This window comes from Taeniopygia guttata, chromosome 8 (genome assembly GCF_048771995.1).
Source record: "Taeniopygia guttata chromosome 8, bTaeGut7.mat, whole genome shotgun sequence".
Classification (NCBI taxonomy): domain Eukaryota; kingdom Metazoa; phylum Chordata; class Aves; order Passeriformes; family Estrildidae; genus Taeniopygia; species Taeniopygia guttata.
This window is the reverse complement of record NC_133033.1, coordinates 16,832,771-16,856,121: the sequence shown is the minus strand read 5'-3', so window position 1 is coordinate 16,856,121 and position 23,351 is coordinate 16,832,771. Positions and strand designations below refer to the sequence as shown.

The window sequence follows — 23,351 nt, the reverse complement described above, 5'->3', positions numbered from 1 at the left end:
TCCCCTTTCTTTTTCAGTTTTTCCTTTCTATATCCCTACCTTTAGTGAACTTTGAGTTTGGATGCTAGTTCAGTGGTTTTATAACAGGAATTCTAGACAAGAAATCTCAAACTACAACTTTGAAAAATATGCAGAAATTGCTTTCTTATAACTCCCAAAAATATTTTTTGTCTGTAAAGGTCTGGGTTGCTAATAAAACTGCTTCTAAAAATGTATTCTTACACAGAAATCAGTCAATCATAAATAAAGGAGGTCTATCATCAGTTACATCTAACTTTTTTTAATCAGTTAACCTTAACTGTAAAAGTTGTGGGTGAATTCATACCAACAGGATCTTGGGCTCCCTTTGTTGGCTTCAGTTTTAGCAAGTATGTGCTCATTGTTTCCTGTAACTTCATACGGTAACAATTATATTAATGTTGATAAATTTTCCAGATCCTCAAATACATTACGGTGGCAGGTATAAACTGCTGAACACCAACATTCTCAAGCTTCTCTGCAGCATGTTTATACCACCATTGCCATTTGCAAGTCTATTTGGTATGTAGTCTGTACTTAGTAGTTTGAGCTAGCAGGTAGGCTTTGACAGATGTTCCTTAACTGATAAAAAATACCTTAAAATGAAAAAGAGGTAGGAAGAGAGAGAAAATGACAGGAGCACTTTTGGGAGTCATATTTTGCTCGTTCAGGATATGAAAGTTCTGAGCGACACATTTTTATTTTCTAGTGCGCAGGAAAATATAGTTAGTGTTGTCTCTCAATGGAGAAGTGTTCATTTACTGAATGAAAACACATAAACTTGAGTATGAAGCATGTATGATGTATCACTCCTACATAAAAACTCACACTGGAACTAATTGTACATGGTAATTGTTAAGTCTTAATATTGATTCAAGTTTCTCTCATGTTGCTATTCAGGCTGGAAAGAGAAGAAGGGCTTTGGATTAATTTGCCTTGAAAGAATTGCATTATCTTGAAAGTAATATATGGCACAAATTTAAGTTGTGTTAGAGTAGTTCGGCTGATGGCAATGCTACCCAAGAGTTACAGTCCCAAGCAATCTGTACTGTGTCAGGGTCCTGAGGGCACTAATTGTTCTCAGATGTCCTGGCCAGCGTCACTTGGGACCTCCACCCACACGCACTGGGCGAAGGCTGCATCAGGCTGGGCCTTCAGACCCAGCTTCAGTTGCTCAGAGGGTGTTTCTGCCCCTGGTCCTGTTTCCAAGTGCTGTGTGGGCAGCCCAGGACACACTTTATACCTGGCCTGTTACCTCTCTCTTGCCTGAGGCTCTCTGGAATGTGATAGGAGCTATTGGTATCATTCATCATCCTACTCACATTTTTGCTGTTTTAGTCTGCTCAAGATACAAGACAGAAAATAGTGGTTATAATTTTTTTTAAGAGAATGTTCTCTATATATGAACTGTGGTTTCTAGTTTTTTAAATCACATTGCTCACAAGTGGCAGTTTACTACATCTTGAATATTGATGTATTAGCTCATTCAGCATAAAGAGAGCTAATTATGCAAGTTCTAAGGAGGGATGAAAAATGCACTGATTTGCTGGAGTCTGAGTATACTGAAGTGTCCATATGGCTTCAACTCTTCCTTTGTATTCACAGCGCTGCTGAAACCATGGTCACAGTTAAATGGCTCTTTCAAAAAAAACCCTTTCATGGTAGAAGTGAAAACAGGCCAGACTGCTTTGAGTCGGGCTGCTACCCAATTCATGAAAGAGATTCAGGGACACAATAGCACGTTGTACATTCTGTGAGATTTTTACAAGTTTTATGAACCAAATAATAGATCCATTGGTAGCCTCTGCAGGTTCTTCCCACACCCTGAGTCTGCACATCCACAGAACAGATTCCTGCAGTAAGGGAGAAAGAATCAAGGGCAGATTAGAGTGTGTCAGAGAACTTTTTGTGAGTCATTTTGATCAAATGCATGTGAACTAAAGATAGCTTTCTGTCCCATTCCTATTCACTGTAAATACTTTAAGATCTTTTTATAGAAATCTGTGCTGTAATCATTGAAGCTATATCAGGGTGAAAAGAAAAGAAAAAAAAAAGAGATTTCTCTCTTCCTGTCCGGGAAATCTTTCAAGCACTTCCTCTGGAAATAGTGCTTAATAATTACAGAAATACGTATCAGCAGTGAGTTGATAAATATTACTATGGCCTGGAGTTTTGGAGTTGTATTTTATTCCATTGGTGGAAAATGTGCAAAATTTATGACTGCTCAGCATGGTCATGAGAGGAGTTTATACTTAGATTCAGTCTAGGAAAAACTGTTGCTGGTTTAAGGAAGTTCCAGCTGCAGGAAAAGGGTTTCTTGTGAAGTTCTTTTAAAGGATTCTTGCTTGTCTCAGCCCCTTAATTTTTTCCCTATTTTTACTCTTCCTTCATTTTGTTAGAAAGCAAACTGTGATAGAAATTACTGTCATTCATCATGGATTAGGGTAGTGCAACTGAAAATAAAATTCTGATTACATTCCAGTGTGTTATCATTATCTATAGCTTTGCAAGATAGGACAGTATTATGTAGATTTAGGTCAACTTCAGGGAGCTTGGATCAGGTTATGAGATTTATCGATTCAGTTTGTATAGTTAATTGCACAAATTCATAATATTGTGGATGCCAATACAATATAGGCATGGGTGTTTGACTCTCACAGTTCTACTGGCTGAAGATACTATGGTAAGAGGGTGATCAAAAGTAATGTTTATATGTGTGTATGTAAGTTTAGGAAAAATCTGTGTCAGCATGACAAGTAGCCACAGTTTGAGAAACAATTTTTCCTGATGACAGTGAAATTTCCTTGCAAGCAGCCTATTTTAGACATGGAAATATATCAGAGAAATTCCCACCTCACTGGAATACTTGCCAAGTCCAGCATATTGCTGTTCTGCTGTGTATCACATCCTGCAGAGACTTGCCTGTTGGATGCGAGCTGGGGCTTGTGAGCAGAAAGTTTGTTGGCTTTCTGCGTTGTCTGACAGCATTAAGCAGCAGGGTTGGGAGGAATGCCTGACACGAAGGCACCAAATGATCAGGAGGTTCTTTTTGAGTCTGTAGGGTGGTTTAAGGACTTCTTTTCCACACATTTTCCAATGCAGCAAGGACATCAGTATCACAGAAGGTGCAGTTATCTAAGACAGAATGTGGTTTTTTGAGGAGAGAAGCAGTATGCCCATGTAGCCAACATGGACTTTACACATCTCTCACTACGGATTTGTCATCTGACTCAAAGATCATCAGTGATGTCAGAGACATTTCCTCTTTTTTTATGTTTCTCTGCATAGCAGGAACCGAAGCTTCACAAACATTCCACAGCAGTTGCCTCTTGTTTGTAAGCTGTGTGATTCAGACATTCTGTTAGAGCCAATCTAATGTTAAATGCATGTAATTTTTGGTCACAATGAAACTTTCGGTTTAATTCTCGGTGGGTGGTTGCTGGTTGTGCGCTGCCCTCTGCTGGAAAAGAAACACTTGACTGGGTGTTTTTAATCGAGTCGTGGTTAGTCAAATCACATTTCATAATAATTTCTTTGTAACTCTCGTAGGAGCCTGGCTGTTTGGAAGTTGGTTGCTTTTTCTTAAGAGATACAGAATTGTGTGTGTGTGTGTATTTTTCCCCTCGTCCCTGTCATTAAGTTACAGATGTAAGTCCTTAAGGGAACTTCAGAATTATTTTTTTTTTTTGTCAGCATGTCCCTAAGATTGTCAGAATAGATGTTCTGATTTGTCCAAAACTTCCAACAAAAGAGATTCCTTATGGTACCAAAATAATCAGCTCTACCTCCCAAACTAGATTAGTCTAATTATCTTTTAATTGTTATTGTGGGAAAAATTTTCCTAAATCATGATATTTTGCATATAGAGGTTGGTTTTGGAGGTTTTGGGGTTTTTTTTGGGTGGGGGGAGGCAGGTTTGGTTTGGGGTTTTTTGGTTGGTTTTGTTCCTCTGTCTTCTATTCATAAACTATATTTAATTTTCTAGTGGGATAAGTTTGTGCTATTGCAGTAAGTTGGACAAAGCATCTTGTCTTTTACTTTCAGTCCTGTTGTGGTGATAGTAAAATTTCACGTTATACAAATATTTTTTAAGCCTTATACTAGGCTTGTTTTTTACCATGTCTCCCTTTTCTCTACTTAAAAGGGGCAACTGTTTCTTTAAGCATGTATGATAATTGTTCCTAAAAGCTTTCATCAACCCAGGAGACAAAAAAGACTTAAGGAGTTACATATATTGTTGAAATTCAGCAGCTCTCAAGAACTTAATTACCCTGAAATCATGGTAATAATCTTACCCTGTTCATTTGGAGTTAAGGAAAGCTTATCTTATTTGATATAATGCAGTTATTCATAATTAATGGTGTAACATAACACCCAAGTTTCATTATTTTCTCATGTTGAATTTTTTTTTTGGCCAACAAGCTGGTCTCTGAAAATAAGGTTGAGTCAGCAGTTCTGTAAAGTATTGGCTGCAAAGTGATGAATGAAATGTATTCTGGTGCTTGCAGTAAATTATGCAGGAAGTTGATTCTACAGCTCTGCAAGACAATGCACTTTCAGTCTACTGTCTTAGTTAATGTTTCCCTAGAACAGTGAACCCCAAGTTAGCCTGTATCTGTTAGGAGCTACTTGCTTTTTTCCAGCCCCCAATTCCTGACTGGCCTGGTTAGCTCTAAGATCTTGGCTTTTCTGTGGTTAGTAGGGTTTGTGGGTTCTCTCGGTTGGTTGAGGTTTTGGGGTTTTATGGATCAGCTGTGAGGGAAGTTAGTGTTCTGCGAGGAGGAATATTTTTTATTTGTGAATGATAATCCTTAAATAAATTGAGTTAAGTAGATAGTGGCTTTCTAATTATTCTGACCTTCATTATGAAGTCTTTTAGCAGTACATTGCCCTCTCCTGATGCTGAAATGAATGGAGTTTAGGGTATTTTGCTTATGGGAGCATCTTCTGTAATTCTGAGGATGCTTTAGTAAATATAAAATGCTGATGATTATTAGAGCAGCAAGCATCCTTTCCGTGCATGTTAATGGTTAATCTTACATGTTATCCTACCATGGATTTGACCCAGTTAATGTCTTCTACTTTAATGTTTTCTATTTCTTCTGTTATTACTCATTAACTCTCAAATGATGTCTGGTCTAGAGTCCTCAAAAACCACCACATGCACTGATGTTTGAGTTGAAAACTATAAAATTACTTCACTCTAATTTCCTTGGCACCAGTAGTAATACTGGTGATAGTAGCTACTTAGTTTAACTTTTCAATACCTTTATTAGAGGATCAGTGACTACTATCAGGTCTTATTTACAGATGAGAAACATAAACTGGAAAGGTCTGAATCTGAAACATGGGATAGAAGTCCTGGGGTGCAAAAAACGGATATTATTTTATCTCTAGTGAAACTTGTATTTAAGCTAATTACCTGTTTTCTCCAAAATATTAATCCCAGTGGCTCTCAAATACTGAGTGGTTTGGGTTAGCAGGGACCTCAGAAGATACCTAGTTACAATCCCCTGCCTTTCACTACACCAGATTTCTCAGGGCCCCATCCAACCTGGCCTTTCGATAATACGCCCAAGTCAAAATGTCCATGACAGTGAAAGCAAATATGGGCACATGGTGATGTGCATTTACTTTTCAAAGAAAGAGGGAAAAAAGGGGGTTGGTTTATAGTTTTAATTGTTTTGAAGATGGACTAATAGCAAAAGCTGTCAGGAACATGAAAATGTTTATATTTAACTCCATGCAACACCTTACTGTTGATCTTTCACTGTCTGTAAGCTCATGAGCCACAAGGTGGAGTGAGTATACAATGTGTGGAGAGCACATGATGATGATGATTTTTTCTCATTAGGCATTTTGGGTCCTCTTACTGATAAAGCCTAGAGAGGTAAAGCTCCTCATCTCTCAGAGCTATGTTTACAGATGATAATTAGATTAAGACTGGTCCATTGTGTGTGTCTGTCTTGCCTCTTTTTGGAGGCACACTGAGATACAGTTTAGCCTGCAGAGAGGGCAGCAGGAGGAGCATTGGGATGTTTCAGTTGGGATGTTATCTACTGCTATGTGCTGTCAAAGGAGCAGGTTGGCCAGACATTTTTGTATTTCGGATATTTATAGAAAATAAGCATCTACACAAGTAACGGAGCATAATGTTATGTTGCCTGTCTAGAATACCTGGAGGTTATTTGCCTCCATATCCTCAAATACTTTTGTTAGTAGAACATTGAAAGACTTTTGAAAAGCTGTGACAGACAGAGCCCTAGTGACTTGTAAATTTTCTTTTTGAGTGCTACACATTCCAAAATACATGTTTTCTGTATAAAAGGGAAGTATTTTAGGCTATTTGAGAGTTTTAGGTAATTAGCTGACATTTTAAAGGTGTCTGCGTACCCTGGAGAAGTAACACCTTTTTTTAATCTTCCCATTATATTTAGAATTGGTTTCAATCTCACACAAACAAACACTTTGACGGGACTGGGGAGACTTTCAAATTCAGAAGTCTGAAGTTAACAATTGTCTTAATGTCATATTTTTATAGGCAAGACAACTCTGGTATGCTGACCAGCAAAGCTAGTTAAATTAATGACAGCTGAGTCAGCAGGAAAGAGAAGAGGGTATTACCCATAAACTGTGAACTAATTCTGAAAGAAATGGAAATTCATGCCTTTTCATATTTTTTTTTTTTCCCAGTCCAAGGAACAAATTGAAGGAAAAATAGGTGAGACATTACAAAATTATTTCATGTTTGTACGTGGGTTGGCAGACAGTAGGTGGGGCTCAAGAATACTTATGCTAGTTTTTGGTAGGCTCAATTAAACCTGCTGGTGGATTCATCATAGGGAGGTGTCTAGTAGGAAAGCCAGACCTACTGCCAGATGACTTTGAAAAAATTTGATCTTTTATAACTAAAATACATAAATCTCAAAGGCATTTGGATGTCTTAAAGGGTATATTAAGACCTAGTAGGAAGCTCATAAGCAGGTTGGGCATTTATTTCTTGTACCTGCAGACCTGGGTTTTTATGAGAGGCAGATTTTCAGAGATTTATTCAAGCAGCAGTGTAAACTAAATAGATGCAAATTCTGTTTTCTCACTATTCCTGTACAACTGCAGCTTATTTCTGAGACTGCCTCACAGAGAGAAAGGAGGAAGAAATTAAGCTGACCTCTCCCACGCCACACCTTGCAATGCAAACAAGGGTAATTAGAGCTGCAGTTCTCTCTGTTGATTTATGATCAGAAGCTGCACCAACAGCAGCATGCAGGAAGTGAGGTTATCTCAGAGAACATGGAAGAGTCTGTTCAGTTACGAATCGAGACAGGAGTGGTAGGACATGAGCTGGGAGATAGATGGGACTTCATGTGCCTGTAGACATTTGAGTTAGGAACAGATAAAAAGCCTTCTGATGGTGTTGTCATCCCCTTTCTTCCACTTATTCTACGCTTTAATAGGTGTTCAGCTGTAAAGTCTGGCACTACCTGTATATGGAGGCATCTGCCCCCAGAGCTTTGTTAGAGGTGATGTGCCATATCTGCAGGTCTTAGTGCTAAAACTAACTGGGAGTGGCCATTGTGAAGATGTTTGCATGGGCAAATTATTTATCAGTTGTCCCGTTTCCTGACTTTTTCTTATATTTAAAAGAAGAAACAACTAGTTATGGCAAAAACTCTTATGTATTAAATGAAAAATGTTTCAACTGAAGATTTGTTACTTGATTTTCTTTGGGTTTTTTCTTTCAAATTTTATTCCTGTTGTACTTTACTACAACCCCAGAGCTGCCATTTTGTAGCCATAGGCACTCAAACCATAGGTCATGCCCTGTGCCATGGGGACGTGTCTGTGGGACGTCACTCGTTCAGCAGCAGTGCTCAGGGCTGGCTCTGGGCTGGATCTAATCAGATTTGTGCTCTTGACCCTTGTACAGTACTTACTTCATTTACAGCTGGCTTCCTGCCTGCATTGTTTACTTCCATTTAGTGCAGTGAAATGTAAAGCATTACATGTGTTTCACTGAATATTGTTAGGCTGTTTTGAATGCTTAAATGAATAGAGCAGTGCAAAGCGAAGTGGCTAGCCAACAATTCCCTCATCTAATTTAGTCTGAAATTATTTTTCTTTCTCTAACATGAAATCACAAATCATCATAATTCTTTGTGTGAATTCTAAGCACACCCATGACCATGACTGATATTTGGTTCAAAATAACTTCTTGTTGTTCTGCAGACTGTTTTGATAACTTCAGACTGCTTGTGAGTTTTCAAGCATTTATATTTTCAAGGAGTGTGGTTGCTTTACTTGAGCCGCTTAAAATCTTGAAGCTACTTTGTTTCTTTCTTGTTTGACCTGTACAATTAAAGCAGCCTAAGAAGATTCCCTGTGAGCAGGGTCACACTATCCTGTGTGAACACCTCAAACTCCTGCATATGCAATGTGCTGTGAGCAAGCTGGACACAGTTTAGGTGTGTCAAGGGAACACTGGATTTAAACTAGACCATGAAACTATCCTAAAGAACTTTAGAGGCTTTGTAATAACAGATGCAGTTAGCAGAGACTCCTTAATTTATGTTCCTAATGGGCTGTTAGGAGCTCAACAGAGAATATATGTTAAGATGTCCTTGAACTCATGTGGCCATGGATTTTATGAACTTAAAAATCCTTTCTTATTAAGCTTGGTTATCAACGTTATGAAAAATAATCTAATCTAACCAGCCATCCAGAGAAATAGATGAAGGGATTGTCAGATAATTTAAGATTCTAGGAAGAATCTTTGAAAACTAAGAAATAAAGCTGATTGTTGACCTTTCGGTGCTGGAGAGCATTTAAAATACATCAATAGATGACTTAGCAAATGGATTGTATTTTATGTTTCTAAGGTACAATAAACAGGTTTGTTTCTCACGTGCAGAGTCCAAGAACCCAAAGTACCAGCAAAAAATTGAAGGCCACGGGAGTGATAATGTGACTAAGCCATCCTTTGTTTCTCTGAGTCAATATTTAAAATTGTAAATCCTTACTTATATATAAAGCATAATTGAAGCAGCCTGAAGTCTGTCCTCAATCACAATAGCCATCAGTGCATACTATCACCCAGAGGTTTCTCAAATACTCTTTGAGATTTCTTCCAGTAATATTAATTTTCATACTGCTGTATCAGTGTCTTGCAAAGGCTGTCATCCATTCATTGAGCTATCTAGGAAGAAGTCATACTAACCTTAATAAAAAGAAAAATCCCATTTGTTTCATTTTTAAAACATTTTAAATTTACTATTTAAATAAAATATCCTTTTTCCTATCAGTTATACTGTTGATAAAAAACATCAGCAGCTGCCGTATGGAATTGTACAGTATTCGTTTCTAAGGTTCATTATTTATGGCATTCTCTCAACATACATATTTTTTGATGCTTTATTTCATAGCAGACAAGAAATAAGGAACTGGCAGTTACCATTTATATTAGACCTGCCACTCTAATCCTCCTTTTTTTTGAAAACTTGGGAATTTTATTCTTAATGATGTATGAGAACCTTTGTTCTAATTTCAATATAGGTTTACACATTGATAGGTCATAGTATTCCTGTCCTTTTTTTGTCCCAACCCCATAGAGAACTCTTTTTTTGGAACTTCTAATTATTTTCAGAGCAGAAGTGGTCTACCTTATTTGCACTGCTAAGTCAGCTGTTTCTGCTGCCAAAGTAGCTAAGTCATCCTAATAGCCCTTCTTGTCACCTACTGTTTGCATTGCTTGTCTGGATAGTTTCTGGTCAGGGTATTGCAAGTGAAACCTTAGTGTGTGACATTAATACTGTCTTACCAGCATTGTAAAGCAAAAACACCTTGACTGATGCAGTCTTCAATTTCATTTCCTTTTTTATCATCCTTCCCTCCTACCCTTCCAGTTTTAAAATTGGATTAGGGTGTTATTATGAGAACTTTTGATTAATATTCTTTAAAAATGCAGTCCTTTATGAGATGTCCTGCCACAGTACCAGAAAATTTCAATCAATAAACAGGCATCACAGTAAAGGCTTTTGTGTTTGAAGTTTTGCAGGGTATTTTTTAATCTTCTCTTCTCTGGCTACCTGCTAAAGCAATCCTGTGGAGTTTCTTAAAGTGGAAAAATAACTGAAAGTAAATTAAAATACGCTGCAGCACAGCGCAAAAAGAAAAGGAGGGTACTTTCACATTCATGTTATATTACCTACTCATTCATCGTTTGCATTTGTCATAAAGTACTCTTCAGCAGGCTTCATCTTCAAAGTCAGTATTTTCAGCTTCTTTTCTGGCCAATCTTTTCTCTTTTTTCTTGCCAGCTGTATTACTCTGCAGTCCATTTAATGTTCTGTTCTTTTATTCCTACATTGTTTTCCTTTTCTCAGAAGAGTCTCTGGCATAACATCTCCTACACATGGCCAGGTAGTCTGGCTACCTTTATGAGCATTCTGGGCTTGGTGCTTCACCTGGTGGTAGGTACCTGCAAACCTTCCATGACCAGATAGGTAAGAGAACTTTACACATCACACTTCCATTTCTTTCTTATCAACACTGAGGTTTCCTCTTCTTTTCAGGTAGGCACTCCATCCCATTTTCCTTGAAAGGCAGTGCACATTTTATGTCTTTTCTCAGTGCTGCTACTTCATTTGTGCACCAGTTCCTATTGCTGGATGCAGGCACTGAGGGCACTTCCCATTGTTCACTCAGTATGGAAGTACTCTGTTATTAGGTGAGAGGTACCTTGCAAGTAATACCTGAGGCCATCAATAAGTATTTAATATGTATCCTCCTAATTATGTAATATACTTGTTGCTGATGAAAAAGACAAATAACTATTCATTTTAACCACTCCTTGGGATTAATTTATTCCTAATCCAAGATCTGAAATATCTGTGATTTCTGTAATTTTTGGTACTATCCAGTTGATTGATCTCTTCAAAGTTTCTCATTCTTAAGCATTACAGGCTGCCCTGTACTCCTCAGTCCAGTCCATTTGGTTTCCTTTCACCAGCTCTATTAACTAGGCTGCTGTGGAGGTGATGTCTTGTCTCTTACAGTTATCATAATTACCTAAGTTGTTTGCCTCTTTTTTGCCCTCGTTCTTGAGAGAGCCTTGAGATACGTCAGGCAGATTCTTTGCTGATGAGCAGTTTGCTGACTGTTCAGTAAGCTGTGGAGTGTGCTGTCCAAGAGAATGGAATCACAGGCATAAATAAAACTGCTACTTTTTATTCTGTTGCAATGCTTACTTTTACTTGGCCAAATCAGACGTGTTCATGAATTCACTTCTTTCTTTCTCAAGCAGCTTGCATAGTGCCATGGGGCTATCACCAAGATAAAGGTGTCCACGGAGAGTTTTAAATACTGAAGGTACCTTGGTTACCTCACAATGATGCTGACAATGTTTACAGGGTTGGTTCCTTGCTATTTTTTTCAAGGACTGTCTGCCAGAAGCTTCCTAATTAAAAATAAACAGATTTACCGATTTCCTTGGTTACCGAAGCTCAGTTCTTACAATTGTCAAACAGTAATCAACTGCTTTTCCTCTTTTGTTTTTCTTTTATGTGTGTATAATTGATGATGCTGGTAGAGATGTTGCATGATTGAGCTGGAGCAACTGATTAAGCCTTTATCAGCACTGGGAGACAGATATTGTAACTCATCAAGAAGAGAAGTTTGGCTTGTGCTGATGCCTTAAACACATCTCTGAGGCAGGGGATACCAAGATAGAGGAGCTAGGATTTCACTGGTGAGTGGAACGGGTCACATGAGGATTCTGGCACTCTCTGTATGGCATGCTGGAAGCCAGCGTGCCAGCGGTCACTGAATTGATGGTATCAGCTTCAGCTGTGGAAAGTGTCCCAGGCTGATACGTGAGTAGGGGGGTGTAGCAGCACTGCTAGGCAGTGGTGACACAAGCAAGAGCTTGCTAAACTTCAGAGCACTGCTAGTAGTGACTGTTATCTTCAGTCTTGAGGAACCACAGGCAGTAGAACTGAAAATGCCGAAGGATTATAATGCTTTTCAAATGCTGATTGCAGCACTTTGCTGCTTTTATCATCGTAAGTCTGTTATCAGAGTCAAGGTAGGTGCTCTTTTTCAACTACAATGCGCTAGTCAGTAACGCTTTCAGTTTTTGTTTACAAGTGTTTGTTTTTATACCACGGATGGGTACAGAGTGTTTCTCTTTTAAAGAACACCTTTACAATTTACTATTGTCTTAGAGAGAAGCTTGAACAACTTGCAGTTTTATGATCCTGAAGCTGGCTGTCTTTATGTTTAGGGACTAAGTAAAAATTCCCTAGTTTGAGACTTGCTGGGGAGGATTTTAGCAAATTTTCAAGTTTTCAGAATTTAACTGATCAGACCATTTGGTTCCCTAATTTTTTTCACCTACATAAGGAAAACACAGGCAATTGTGCTCAAGAGCGCAAGTGTTTCTTAAATGCTTCAGACAATTTTAGATTTGTCCTTGTATTTTAGATATTTGTAAATTTCAGGATACACAAAATCATATACTCCTAGGAAGGTCTGGGTTGAAAGGAGTCTTTAAAGGTCATGTAATCCAATCTTCCTACCATGAACAGGGGCATAATTTACTTTATGCAAAAATTCTCCATATCCACTGTAAGTACAGGAAAAGCCTTTATAATAACTTTTGAATCACAGTAACAGAAGTGTCTAAGTGACTTGAGAATTGTAGTCATGTGGGGCATCTAACTGCTTTTGATGATCTGTGAGTTACACTTTTAAATCAGTTTTATTTAAGATTAACATTTGAATTGTTCTTGAACACCGTGGAACACTTGCAGTGAGGAAGGATGTGAAGGTTGCTGTCTTCTGACCATAGCTTTCAAACTTTGATGGAAGCACTTAAAAATTGGGAACAGCTGTCTCCTTCTCTCACCTTCAGTGATTTAGCCTTATACCTGCCTATTTCTGAATGTGGAGTGTGGAGCTCCGTCTTTTGGGCACTCTGAAAAGGTGATTCTGGTCAGATGGACTTCTGACTGGGACAGAAATCAGCAATTATCAGCACAATGGAGTGCTAAAGATGCTCTATTCTGCTGTAATTTATTTTCATTCTTGTTTTAAGGCTTAATTCTCCAGTTCTAGAACTTTTAAAATGACATTGGAGTTTATTGTTGGCTCTCAGAGTAGTTTAGAAAACTTGTTCTTGACCATGTATGTGCCCTTTATTTAACTTGGCATGAATTTCTAATACCTAAAATAACGGTGCTGTTGTCATGGCAACTTTCCATTTAGTCTAATCCATATAGTCTCTAGAGAAACTGAAATATTAATAGTGTTTGCTGTATGGACGGTGAAAAATAAAACCTTTTATGTAGAAACAAATTACAGTTGGGATCTTTCAAAAATAATGTTCTATATAAAGAGATTTGCAGCATTTAAAATAGATTTGAATGCATGTGTTCCAGTATGCAGACTTAGCAATAGTTATATTTGATGAACTGCTATTTGAAGAAGTTTGGATGGTAGGGAACTGGGGTGCATTTTCTGAAGAGAAAGTGGCCCTAGGTATAGAAACAGCTGGTGGTCAAATCAAGTAAGGTCTGAACCCTGGGGCCCAGTGGTATGGATTCTGTGAAATGCTAAAGGACCTAGGATGGTATGAACAATAAGATGGTATGAAATGAAGTCATCCGTTTTTAAATTTTTTTTTTAATCTAGCAAAATCAGTTTGTGTAATTAGATGACATTAATACTTGGTTTTAATAGTAATTACAAATTAAAAGAAATACCAAATTGATCCATAAACAAGGACACCAAAGTTCTCAACTACCCCTGAGAGATTCAGACTTTTTTCTGCATTGAGCTAAATTTATTATGCTATCCAATTGAATTGAAAGCAGTTTGTGGCCAAGCTCAGAGATGCCTTGTGTCCCACCAAAGCGCAGGAAGCAGTTACAGCACTTGAGCACTCATATTTTGTGGCATTTCCTTTTAGTGTGTGAAACTGAGGTCTCAACAGCAGATATTTTGTTTAATAGAAAATATAATGATCAGTGCAGAACATCTGAACTTGGATCAACTCATTCTTCAGTCATGATATGTCAGTACCTTTAATGATCCCATTTGGTTTTTTATAGCTGTTTACTGTCAAGGTCAGCTTTTACATTGAGGGAAATAAAGAAACTTCAAGGCAAGGGGGCTCCTGTTTGTATTTAATAAAGAAGAAAGTGAAGAGCAAACACTAAACTGTGACTTGCGCCACTTCCAAGCCAAAATATTTTTCTTTAAATTTGCAATTTTCAGAAGAGGATAAGTAAATTAAGACTAAATCAATGATAAATGGTGACTTAAAAAATGTGGAGGTCTAAATTAATGAAATCAACTTCGCCACAAGAAAGGGTTTTTTCAGTACTAGTCAGTATGGTTGTCATGGTCAGAGGGGGAAGGGCCTTGAAGTTCAAATATTTTCATTCTTAATTCTCTGCTATGATTCACCCTCAGCTGAAGCTGCACAAAAGGGGAAAGCCACTCCAGTTATCAGGACTGCCAAGTTTTATAACTTCCAGCACATTGATGTAGCACATCAGTGAGTAATGTACTAATGCTGTGAATGTGACATGCATAAGAAGCCGTTTATAAGCAGCTACTTGCTGCTAGTGCCATCTCTTATCTTGGGTGAATTGCAAACACTTTTTATAGATAGTAGATCTTAATTAATATTTCTTCAGTGTGCAATGATCTAAATCTGTTCACTGGCATCCTCAGGCTTCATATATCCAGTTTCAGCATGTGTGTGGAGGCAGTTGGGTTTGATAACACGTGAGTTACATGTAATCACCACTCAGCATTATCAGTCTGCCTTTTCAATGTTAGATTTGTTATTGTTGGAGAGAGGCAGATGTGAAAAGACTGACTGCCCAAAATTATGTGAAATTTTGTATAGCTCGCTGAACTTTAATTTCCCATTGTGTTGTTGCTGAATTTGAGTTTTGATGAGACTTACATTATAAAATTCTTTTCAATTTCCCATGGTAATTTTAAAGTTACACTGTAGTAAGAGTTTGATTATCTTCTATCATAAATATGTAGATAGCACAGGTTCCACTGGTGCTCTGTTAGTGGCTTCTGTTTGATGGGAACGGGAATATTCTTCAGTAGGTATATATGCATTTAATTTCTTGGAGGTATCTATTATTTAGGTATGTCTCAGATTAAAACAAAACAAAAGAAAATTCCTTACATAACAGCTAATATAATCTGCAGTTGGAAGTGCAAATCTTTAGGGTCACTGAGTGAGGGATTATGATTTGACTAACACTCAATTCAGGATTTCTCAAGGTCTGTATTCCAGAAATGAAGTGCTCCTCGCTCTGAATGGTACATAGAAATGTGAGGATTTGTTACAGGTGTAGTGGTGTATTGGAAAATGGTTGCTGAATCCACTAGAATTAAGTTTTCCCATTACCTTCACTTAACATTAAACTGATCTTTGCACTAAAAGGCTTTTTTTAGTTCCCTCATTCTAAACAAGTATCTTGCTTATTAGTTGTCATGGTTTGAGCCCAGCTGGCAGCTGTGCACCACACAGCCACTCACCCACCCCACCCCAGCAGAATGGAGAGGGGAATCAAAACTAAAGCTTCTAGGTTGACAAAATAACAGTTTACTAATTGAAATTAAGTAAAATATAATAATACTAGTAAAAATAATGGTAACAAAGAGATAAAAAACGCAAGTGATGCACAATACAGTTGTTCACACCCACTGACTTGTGTCAGACCCTGTCCCTGAACTCCTATCAGCCCTGCTTCAAGGTAATTCCCCATTTTATATACTGGGCATGGTGTTCACATGGTGTTCTGTGGTGTGGAATATCCCTTTGGCCAGTTCAGGTCACCTGTCATGTCTGTGCTCCCTCCCAGCTTTTTGTGCACCTCCTCACTGGCACAGCATGAGACACAAAATCAGTCCTTAATTTAGGATAAACATGACTTAGCAACAATCAAAACATCAGTGTGTTGTCAGCATTGTTCTCATACTGAAAACAAAACACCACACTGTACCAGCTACTGAGAAGAAATTAACTCTGTAACAGCTAGAACCAGAAAAAATTGGCTGCTTTCCTGTGAATGCCAGGCAACTTCTGTTGTCCATAGCAACAGAGTGAGAACATTATCGTGATGGAGTTTATATGATTTTAAAGAGCCATTGAAGTCCTGGGGAAAGTTTTCATGATAATTTGTTATCCTTTCAACAGTAACCTCAAAAATTGTCACCAGTTACCTGAAGAAGCATGCAGAAATCTGGTGGCTTCAAAATTACCATTCTACTGTATTAATTAATCTCTCTGAGTAAATCACCCATTCTGTACCTCCTCTTACTTAACACTGCACTTGTTATAGTCCTGCGTGAAGTTTGTGCCCTCTTGAATGTTAGGGAAAGCTGCCTCTGTGAAGAATATTCCAGCAGCTATGGTTCAATTTCCAAGTCAATCAGAAAATGGATTCCTGTGTTTAGAAATTCCCTTTTTCCAGTTAGTTCTTTCTCAAACAAAAACTATTCAGATATCACTGTCTGTTTTTGTTTTGTAAGGCCTTGGTCAATGATGCTGCTTTTCTGTACAGGAGACAATAAGACTGACAAGAATGTTTTTGAACAATATTGGAGCATTTGGTTCTACGTGTAAATGCTCAGTGCAAGTATGTTGTGTTTGGTGGCCAGTTAGTAGAGTTATAAGTGAAATTATATACACTGGACTCATTATAAATTCATGTAATTGTATATTTTTAAATGCTTGTATTCATAGTGACAGGCAGTCTGGTTAGGATCACAAGGGCACAGGATTAATCACTGAAAGGATCTCTGCAGCCAGTGAATTATATATTGATCAGGAACTGGAACTTTGACAATAAAATGTTCATTTTCTATATTAACAAGTTGATTTATCTCTAGTGGCTTGGAATTAGAGAAATTTCATTATTTTTCACTTTTCCAGATGTTCCTGGTGTCTGTGTGTTCCCTGTGTGTCCCTTCTTTCTTGTTTTGTATATTTGTCTTCCCTCTTGGTGTTTCCTGTTCTTGCCTCAGCATCCCCTTCATATTTTCTGTCATTTGGTCTTTCTGTTAAATTATCCACTTTGCTAAGCTATGTAAATCTCACAAAATTTAAGTTTTTCATTAATCACAAAGTTTCTCCCATCTCCTCAATTGTGTGGAGGCTTGTAGGACCTAGTGATTTTACCCAGTCAGAAAGTCACAGCTCAGACATTCATGGTGTACTTAAGCAAACATAGCAGACCTCCAGTGTTGGAGAAAAGATGGATTTGTAAGAAATCTTAAATATGTTTGGTTTAAATGGAAACAGCACATTTATTAAAACTTTAAACAAAGTACTAAAATTTTGGGAAAGGTATGGACTTGACTTTCTTCCTCAGATCACACTTCAGTTTTCACAAAGCTGTTCTCATTTATCCCTAATAACCATCTCTTTTTCTTTTTTTCCTGAAACCTTCAAGGCGACAGAAATCAGGTGGTTCCAAGGCTTCCTGTTGGGCTCATTGAGCTGTCACCTGGCAGAGCTGTGTAAAGCACCAGGAAGTAATTGAGACTGGATGGGAATGTGGTCCCCTTTAGTCTTGTACCCGTAACAGGCCTTAGCTGGGCTTTGTGTAATAATACTTTGCCAGAACGGTACAAAGAGAGATGATGTGAATTTTGGCTTCATCTGAGCTGAATGAGGGGCTCTAGCATGACAGATTTTGGACCACTTCCAAACAATGTCTAAAATTAAAAACCTTTCCCTCATAATTCAAATTGTTTTAAAAAAAGAAAAAAAGAAAAAAATGCACAACTAAACCAAAACCCTAAAACACATAAATTTAAAAAAAAAATAAATAAACCAAACACATTATCACCTTAGAGAGAAATTAATTAATAACAATACAGAAATAACTGTGGGACTTCTCTTTGTTTACTACCTACCTCATACAGTAGATTATTCAGCACAATCTAATGTGATAAATTCCATTAGGATGGTTGACACAAGTCTTGGTATAGCAAGTTGCCTTTGAAGAATGCCAAACACTCGCATGAAAGTAACCCCTTGGATGCATAAGCAGCAGATTATTCTGAGTTGAATTCCCATTAAAATACATTCACAAATTTCAGAGGCGCAGCATATTGTGGTAGGTAAGTCAAGTCCTCTCAAATTTGCCCTAAATGAGATCATAGTTTGATGTTTTATTTCCTTAAACTTTGATATTTTCCAGATTTTGGTATGCTAGATTAACCTTTGCCTGGGAAAAAAAGTGAAATAATATGTAACATTATGGATAGCTTGTTACATCTGTAAGCACGGTTTGCCATTAGATTAATGGCCCTGAAGTAGAAATCCTTTGTGAAAAATAATAAACTGTCAAGGAGTTTTAGATTATAACTATTGACTGAAATATTTTCCTTCCTTATAAAGTCTTGGCTCTCTAGGCTTTCCACAGTGTATGTAAGTAGGCTTGAGGATTTTTGCCAGAGGGTGATAATATTGTGTTACTAGGTAGTTAGGTATTTTTATTTTAAAGACCTGTTCACAAAACAGGTCTGTTCACAAAAGCTCATCATGGCAGAAATATCTTAAAATAGCACCAGGACTGGAAACAATGCAACTAAAATGTGAACAAACAGTTCTGGAAAGCACACACTTATGGGGAGTTCTTTGTAGGCCAGGAAAAGCATCTGTATTTAAAAACAGTGACTGATGACTTGATTTGCCTTTTTATTCCAGGGATATCTGACAGGGTTGTTACTATTAAAGATCTCAAAGTGCTTAAACTGGAAGCTTCCCTGTGTTGCTCCAACCATGCCTTGTTGCATGGAAGTATTTCATCTTTCCCTAGATTATTTTTAAAATTTTTACCGTCCACTTCACTATCTAGCTGTAGATATAAATTCAGCTTTCTTTCTGTCATTGAGTAGGAGCCAAAAAAGTGTCTTAGACAAAGAAATAAAACAAAGAGGTAGTACTAAGTGAAGTTTGTCTCTATGAAGTTAGTGCAAATTTACAGCCTACCATTGCTGCCCATTAACTTTTGGGTGCTGTTGGGAAATGGGGCTGAAGGATCTGCATCCCGATAAGTGTAATAAGTCACCTTTTCTTTTGAAAGAAAACCCACTGGCATAGCTAATAATTGTTGTAAATCTACCCTCTTCTTTATTTACAGGCTCACATGCTCGCACAGGCTGTGCCTAGAGTGAGTTTTGAGTTTTGCATGATGTGAAGCTTAGTGTCTGCAGAGATTCTTGCAGAGCAGAGGCCTTGGGTGTAGAGTGTAGCACAGAAAGGTGTTGGCTGGTGAGATTACAGACAGTTCATCAGTCACCATTTTCCTTTAGTAGGTTCTGTAAGAAGTCAGTCTCAGTGAACAAAAAACTGTCCAGGAAGACATGCTATTACCGAACTTGCTTACCTAGGCAGTTTTCCCCTTGTGTATCCTGGGATTTGTGCTAGCCACTGGAGTTCTTTCACTGAGTTGCACAAAGGTTATTTAAGCATGTTTTCTTCATCTCAGGAGATGTGCAACCTCTCTGGCAATAAGAGTATGTTCCATGTGGTAGATGATGGTGGAGAGGGTTTTTAACAAACCAGTAATTATGAATGTTAACAATTTTGTTGGTTTGGATTCCTTAAATGTTTTTCTTGCTATGTTGTTAGATGTAGTTCAAGTTCAATATATGTCTCATTAAATTCCTTTGAGTGATGAAAAATCCATTCCACCACCAGAAGAAATTCTAGGTTTCTATGCTGTATTTGTAATTAATGTATATCTCTAAGTGGATCATCCTGGTGTTTTTAAGATAATTCATGTCAGTACCATGGATGAAACTTGTCCATTTCATCATATATAGGTCTTTAGTTCTTCATCCTTTAGTTCTTTTTGTTGGCTAAAAGTATAACTCCCCTAAGCAAATTCAGTTATTGCCTTTGTATCCCATAGTCTGTTCTATTTTCACTTGCTCTGCCTACCACTGAGATACTATGAGATGCTTTTGGAAAGTTGGTAACAATTTCTGTAGTAGCTTTGGGTTCTTTAAGATCTCCATTCAGTCAAAAGCATCTTTTGAAACCTTAAATACAATTCACGTTAAAGTAGTAGTTCCTCTAGAAGATCAGCAAAGCACACAGCTATGATTTTAAGATTTTGTTACACCATTGCAGCTGGATGTTTTTGTTTACCCTGAGGGAGGTATTTTTAATGTTCCCCAGCCACTTCCTCATGCAGTCAGGGGAAAAGGTGCTTTTGAAAAGCCTCAGCTCAATTTATGTGCTCTTCACTCTACCTACAGCTTGTGTAGATGCTACAGTACTTGCTGTCATTCTCTAAGACATGGTAGTGGAAGGGCTGTTAATTTTACAATCATTGCCAGTCAGCTTTAAATGGGTTCCCAGCTGTTTGAGTTGGGAAATACCAGTGATAGTGTGCCAGAGGTCCTTCACCTGTGGTGGTCTGATAGGTCACAAGGGTATGGAGTTGGAGGGGGCATTTTTGGCCTTCTCTGACTATGTTTTGACACTTCAATATGCTTTTGGACTTCAGTTCTTACCAAGATTCCTCTGTGACCCCTTGTACATCCAGTAACTTCATCTCTTCATGTTGTACGTGGGTTTATGAATGAGCCCTTTCAGTGAAGGTCTTCTTTCTCTAGTGGCATGATTACTTACAGCACAGTCTTCTCATAAAGCTTGGAAGGAGTTGATTCAAAACCCACAGGATTTGCTCCTTGATGAAAGTGCTTGTCCATTTTGAACCAGATTTGTATGGACAAATAAAAACCTATTCTGGTTCACAGAAGGGAAGCTAAGGTGAAAAGTGATTCTTTACCAGCTTGTTCTTATCCTCTGCCTTTCTATGTGAGCTACTAGTGTTTGTCTAAGAGAAGCCTTAGTTTTCTCTGAGAAAAGCAGAGAGAAGAGGACAATTTGTCTCAGAATTTCTCTGGGCTCCCAGCATGTTTAAATTATCTTGGCAGCAGGATGCCTCCTCTGGCATTATTCCACCAAAAATCTGCTGTCTGATAATCTGTTGTAATTCAGTCTGCCTGAAATTGCAGGGAGGGCTGTTGAAAGAAGTGTTAAATGTGTGCCACCTGCTCCCACGGTTAGGTGCTGTGAGTATTCACTGTGAAGAAGAAAAAGCTATAGAGAGCAGTGTTCATGGAAAGAACAGGAATTGGTGGGCAAGCCTTCCCAGCTCTTTTTTAAATAATGCATGTGTTCCTCATTTGCATCAGTGTGTCAGTTAAAGGAACCCATGAGCTTTGGCTCATATCCAGATCTAAGAAAAAAATCCATAATACATGGGAGCAAAATGCTGCGTTTTGCAGGAGGCCCCCCCTCTCTCCTTATCCCTCTCTTTTTTTTTTTTTTTTAATGGTCTTTCTCTTAAGAGAGGGTATACTCTGATTCTTTCATCAGTATTGAACATGTTCTCAGGCTTTTGAAACTTTTCAGCACAACAAAGATGGGCTGGAGTCCCAGCCCTTGGAGAATGAAAGGAAGTTCAAAGTACGTCCCTCCTCTGAGTGCTTATGAAAGAGAATGTGGCTGCACCTCACTGTTAGCAAAACTGCATCCATAAGGATTAGCCAGCCAGAGTGGGCCAGCATGAAAGCTGTGCTCCAGAAAGAGATGAAGACAGAAATTTTCCAGAAAATTGTGTAGTAGCTGTACAGTGGTGATGGAGACATCTTCAAGCAAATCTCATACCTTTTGTGCTAAGGGGCAACAAGAGCTTTTGTCCTTTAGGAAGGGAACATCTTGGATGTGCAAATTTAATGCCCATTAGGAGTAAGCCCTTTAAGATTGAAATTTTACTTTGGCAAATTGGTTCTTTGGCAACAGAAATATTGAACTACTCAATGTGTCCAGCTTAGCCTGTCTTGATGCATTTGGAATGTTCTTTACTAGATGGGTTCAAAGGGGGCTGCTGGGAAAGCATCTGAATTTAAAATGGAAGTTTAAACAGGAGGATGAATATTGGAGCAGGGTATTTGGGTTCACTTCCATTTTTTTGGCTATAGTTAGAATTCTTATTGGAAAGAGGAAGTAAGTGACTTTGTAGGTGTGTCGTTATTAGTTTGGTGTACAGGCAGAACACTTTGCTCCGTTCCGTGCGGTGTAGAACAATCACATGTTATCTCACAGAATGCTGGGGTTTGCAAACACAATCTGGATAGCAAAGCCAAGCCAGCCTGCTGAAAGCAGCACCTGCATTCCAGTGCAGGTCATATGATGGAAGTTATAACCCAGGTAAAATGTTAATCACTAAACTTGGCACAGTTGAAGCTTTTAATCTTTTATTGCAGTTTTCTAGGGAGAGGCAAGTTATGGACAAGAGCCCGGAAAAGCTGAAGAAGGAGTTAGAGGAAGAGCTGCAGCTGAGTAGTGAAGACTTGCGTAGCCATGCCTGGTACCACGGACGTATTCCCCGGCAGGTACGTGGTCTTTGCACTGCCAAGTGTTCTTTGAGCTTTTACAGACAAGCAGAATTTCACTGATGTGCTGTACACATCTCTGATTCCTGAATTAATTTAGTAGGAGCATAATGCCTGTTTGTATGAAAGCTATGGTGTTTATCACAGCTTGGCATAAAATGAGGCAGAGGAAGGATTCGGGGCAGAGTCTTGTGGAAAACAGATACATTTTAAGATTTTTGTGCACTGAATAAATCTGGAAATGGAATTTAAGCTTTGTACAAGAATATTGTGATCACATATTGTTTAGAGAACACTGACATTAATTTGGTTCGGTATTCTTAATGAAAGTTAAAATGTTGTTTATTTTCTTTCTTGCACTTGGAACTTGGGGGAGAGGAAGAAAGCGCAGCAACAAAATTCATTCAATCCCATTTTGATCCTTACAAACGCAGTTACAGACAGGGCAAGGCTGAGGTTGGATCGGAGCTTCCAGAGCCGCTGGAGCTCCCCCTGCGGGCCTCCCTCATTCCCGGGGCAGGGCCGGCCCAGCTGCCACGCTCAGCACTTGGCTCTTGGCATCCTTTTTATCTCATGAGAGGATTAACTCAAAACAGAAGAACAAGGTGTCTCTGACATGCAGTGTTCACAAAGAATAAAAAAAAAAAAAAAAGAGAAAGCTTCTGTCATGTAGGGTAACAACCCTAGGTAGATCCCAGGATCTTGTATTGGCTTCTAAACTTCAGTGTGACTATTTTCAAATACTTTAAACATAAAATCATAAAATCCTGGGTCTCTGTTTTCCCTTCGTGCCTTATTTTCTATTAGTATACTAGAAGAAATACATACAAAAGTGGGTCAGCTTCTGGCTGCTGGTTCCTTCCAAGAAGCCCTTTCAGATC

The 23,351-nt window shown here is 38.3% G+C and overlaps 1 protein-coding gene across 4 annotated transcripts in view; it reads left to right on the top strand.

Moving 5' to 3' along the window:
- BCAR3 (BCAR3 adaptor protein, NSP family member) overlaps positions 1–23,351 on the top strand; it is a 95,225-nt gene that overhangs the window by 61,454 nt on the left and 10,420 nt on the right. For 2 of the 4 annotated variants that reach the window (XM_030279179.4, XM_012575185.5), the window contains one exon: positions 22,342–22,470. In XM_030279179.4, the coding sequence (XP_030135039.4) occupies positions 22,342–22,470 (129 nt within the window). Of the gene's footprint in view, positions 1–10,397; positions 10,485–11,899; positions 12,098–22,341; positions 22,471–23,351 lie in introns of those variants that run through there. The other 2 variants (XM_072932509.1, XM_030279183.4) reach the window with 2 other exon arrangements.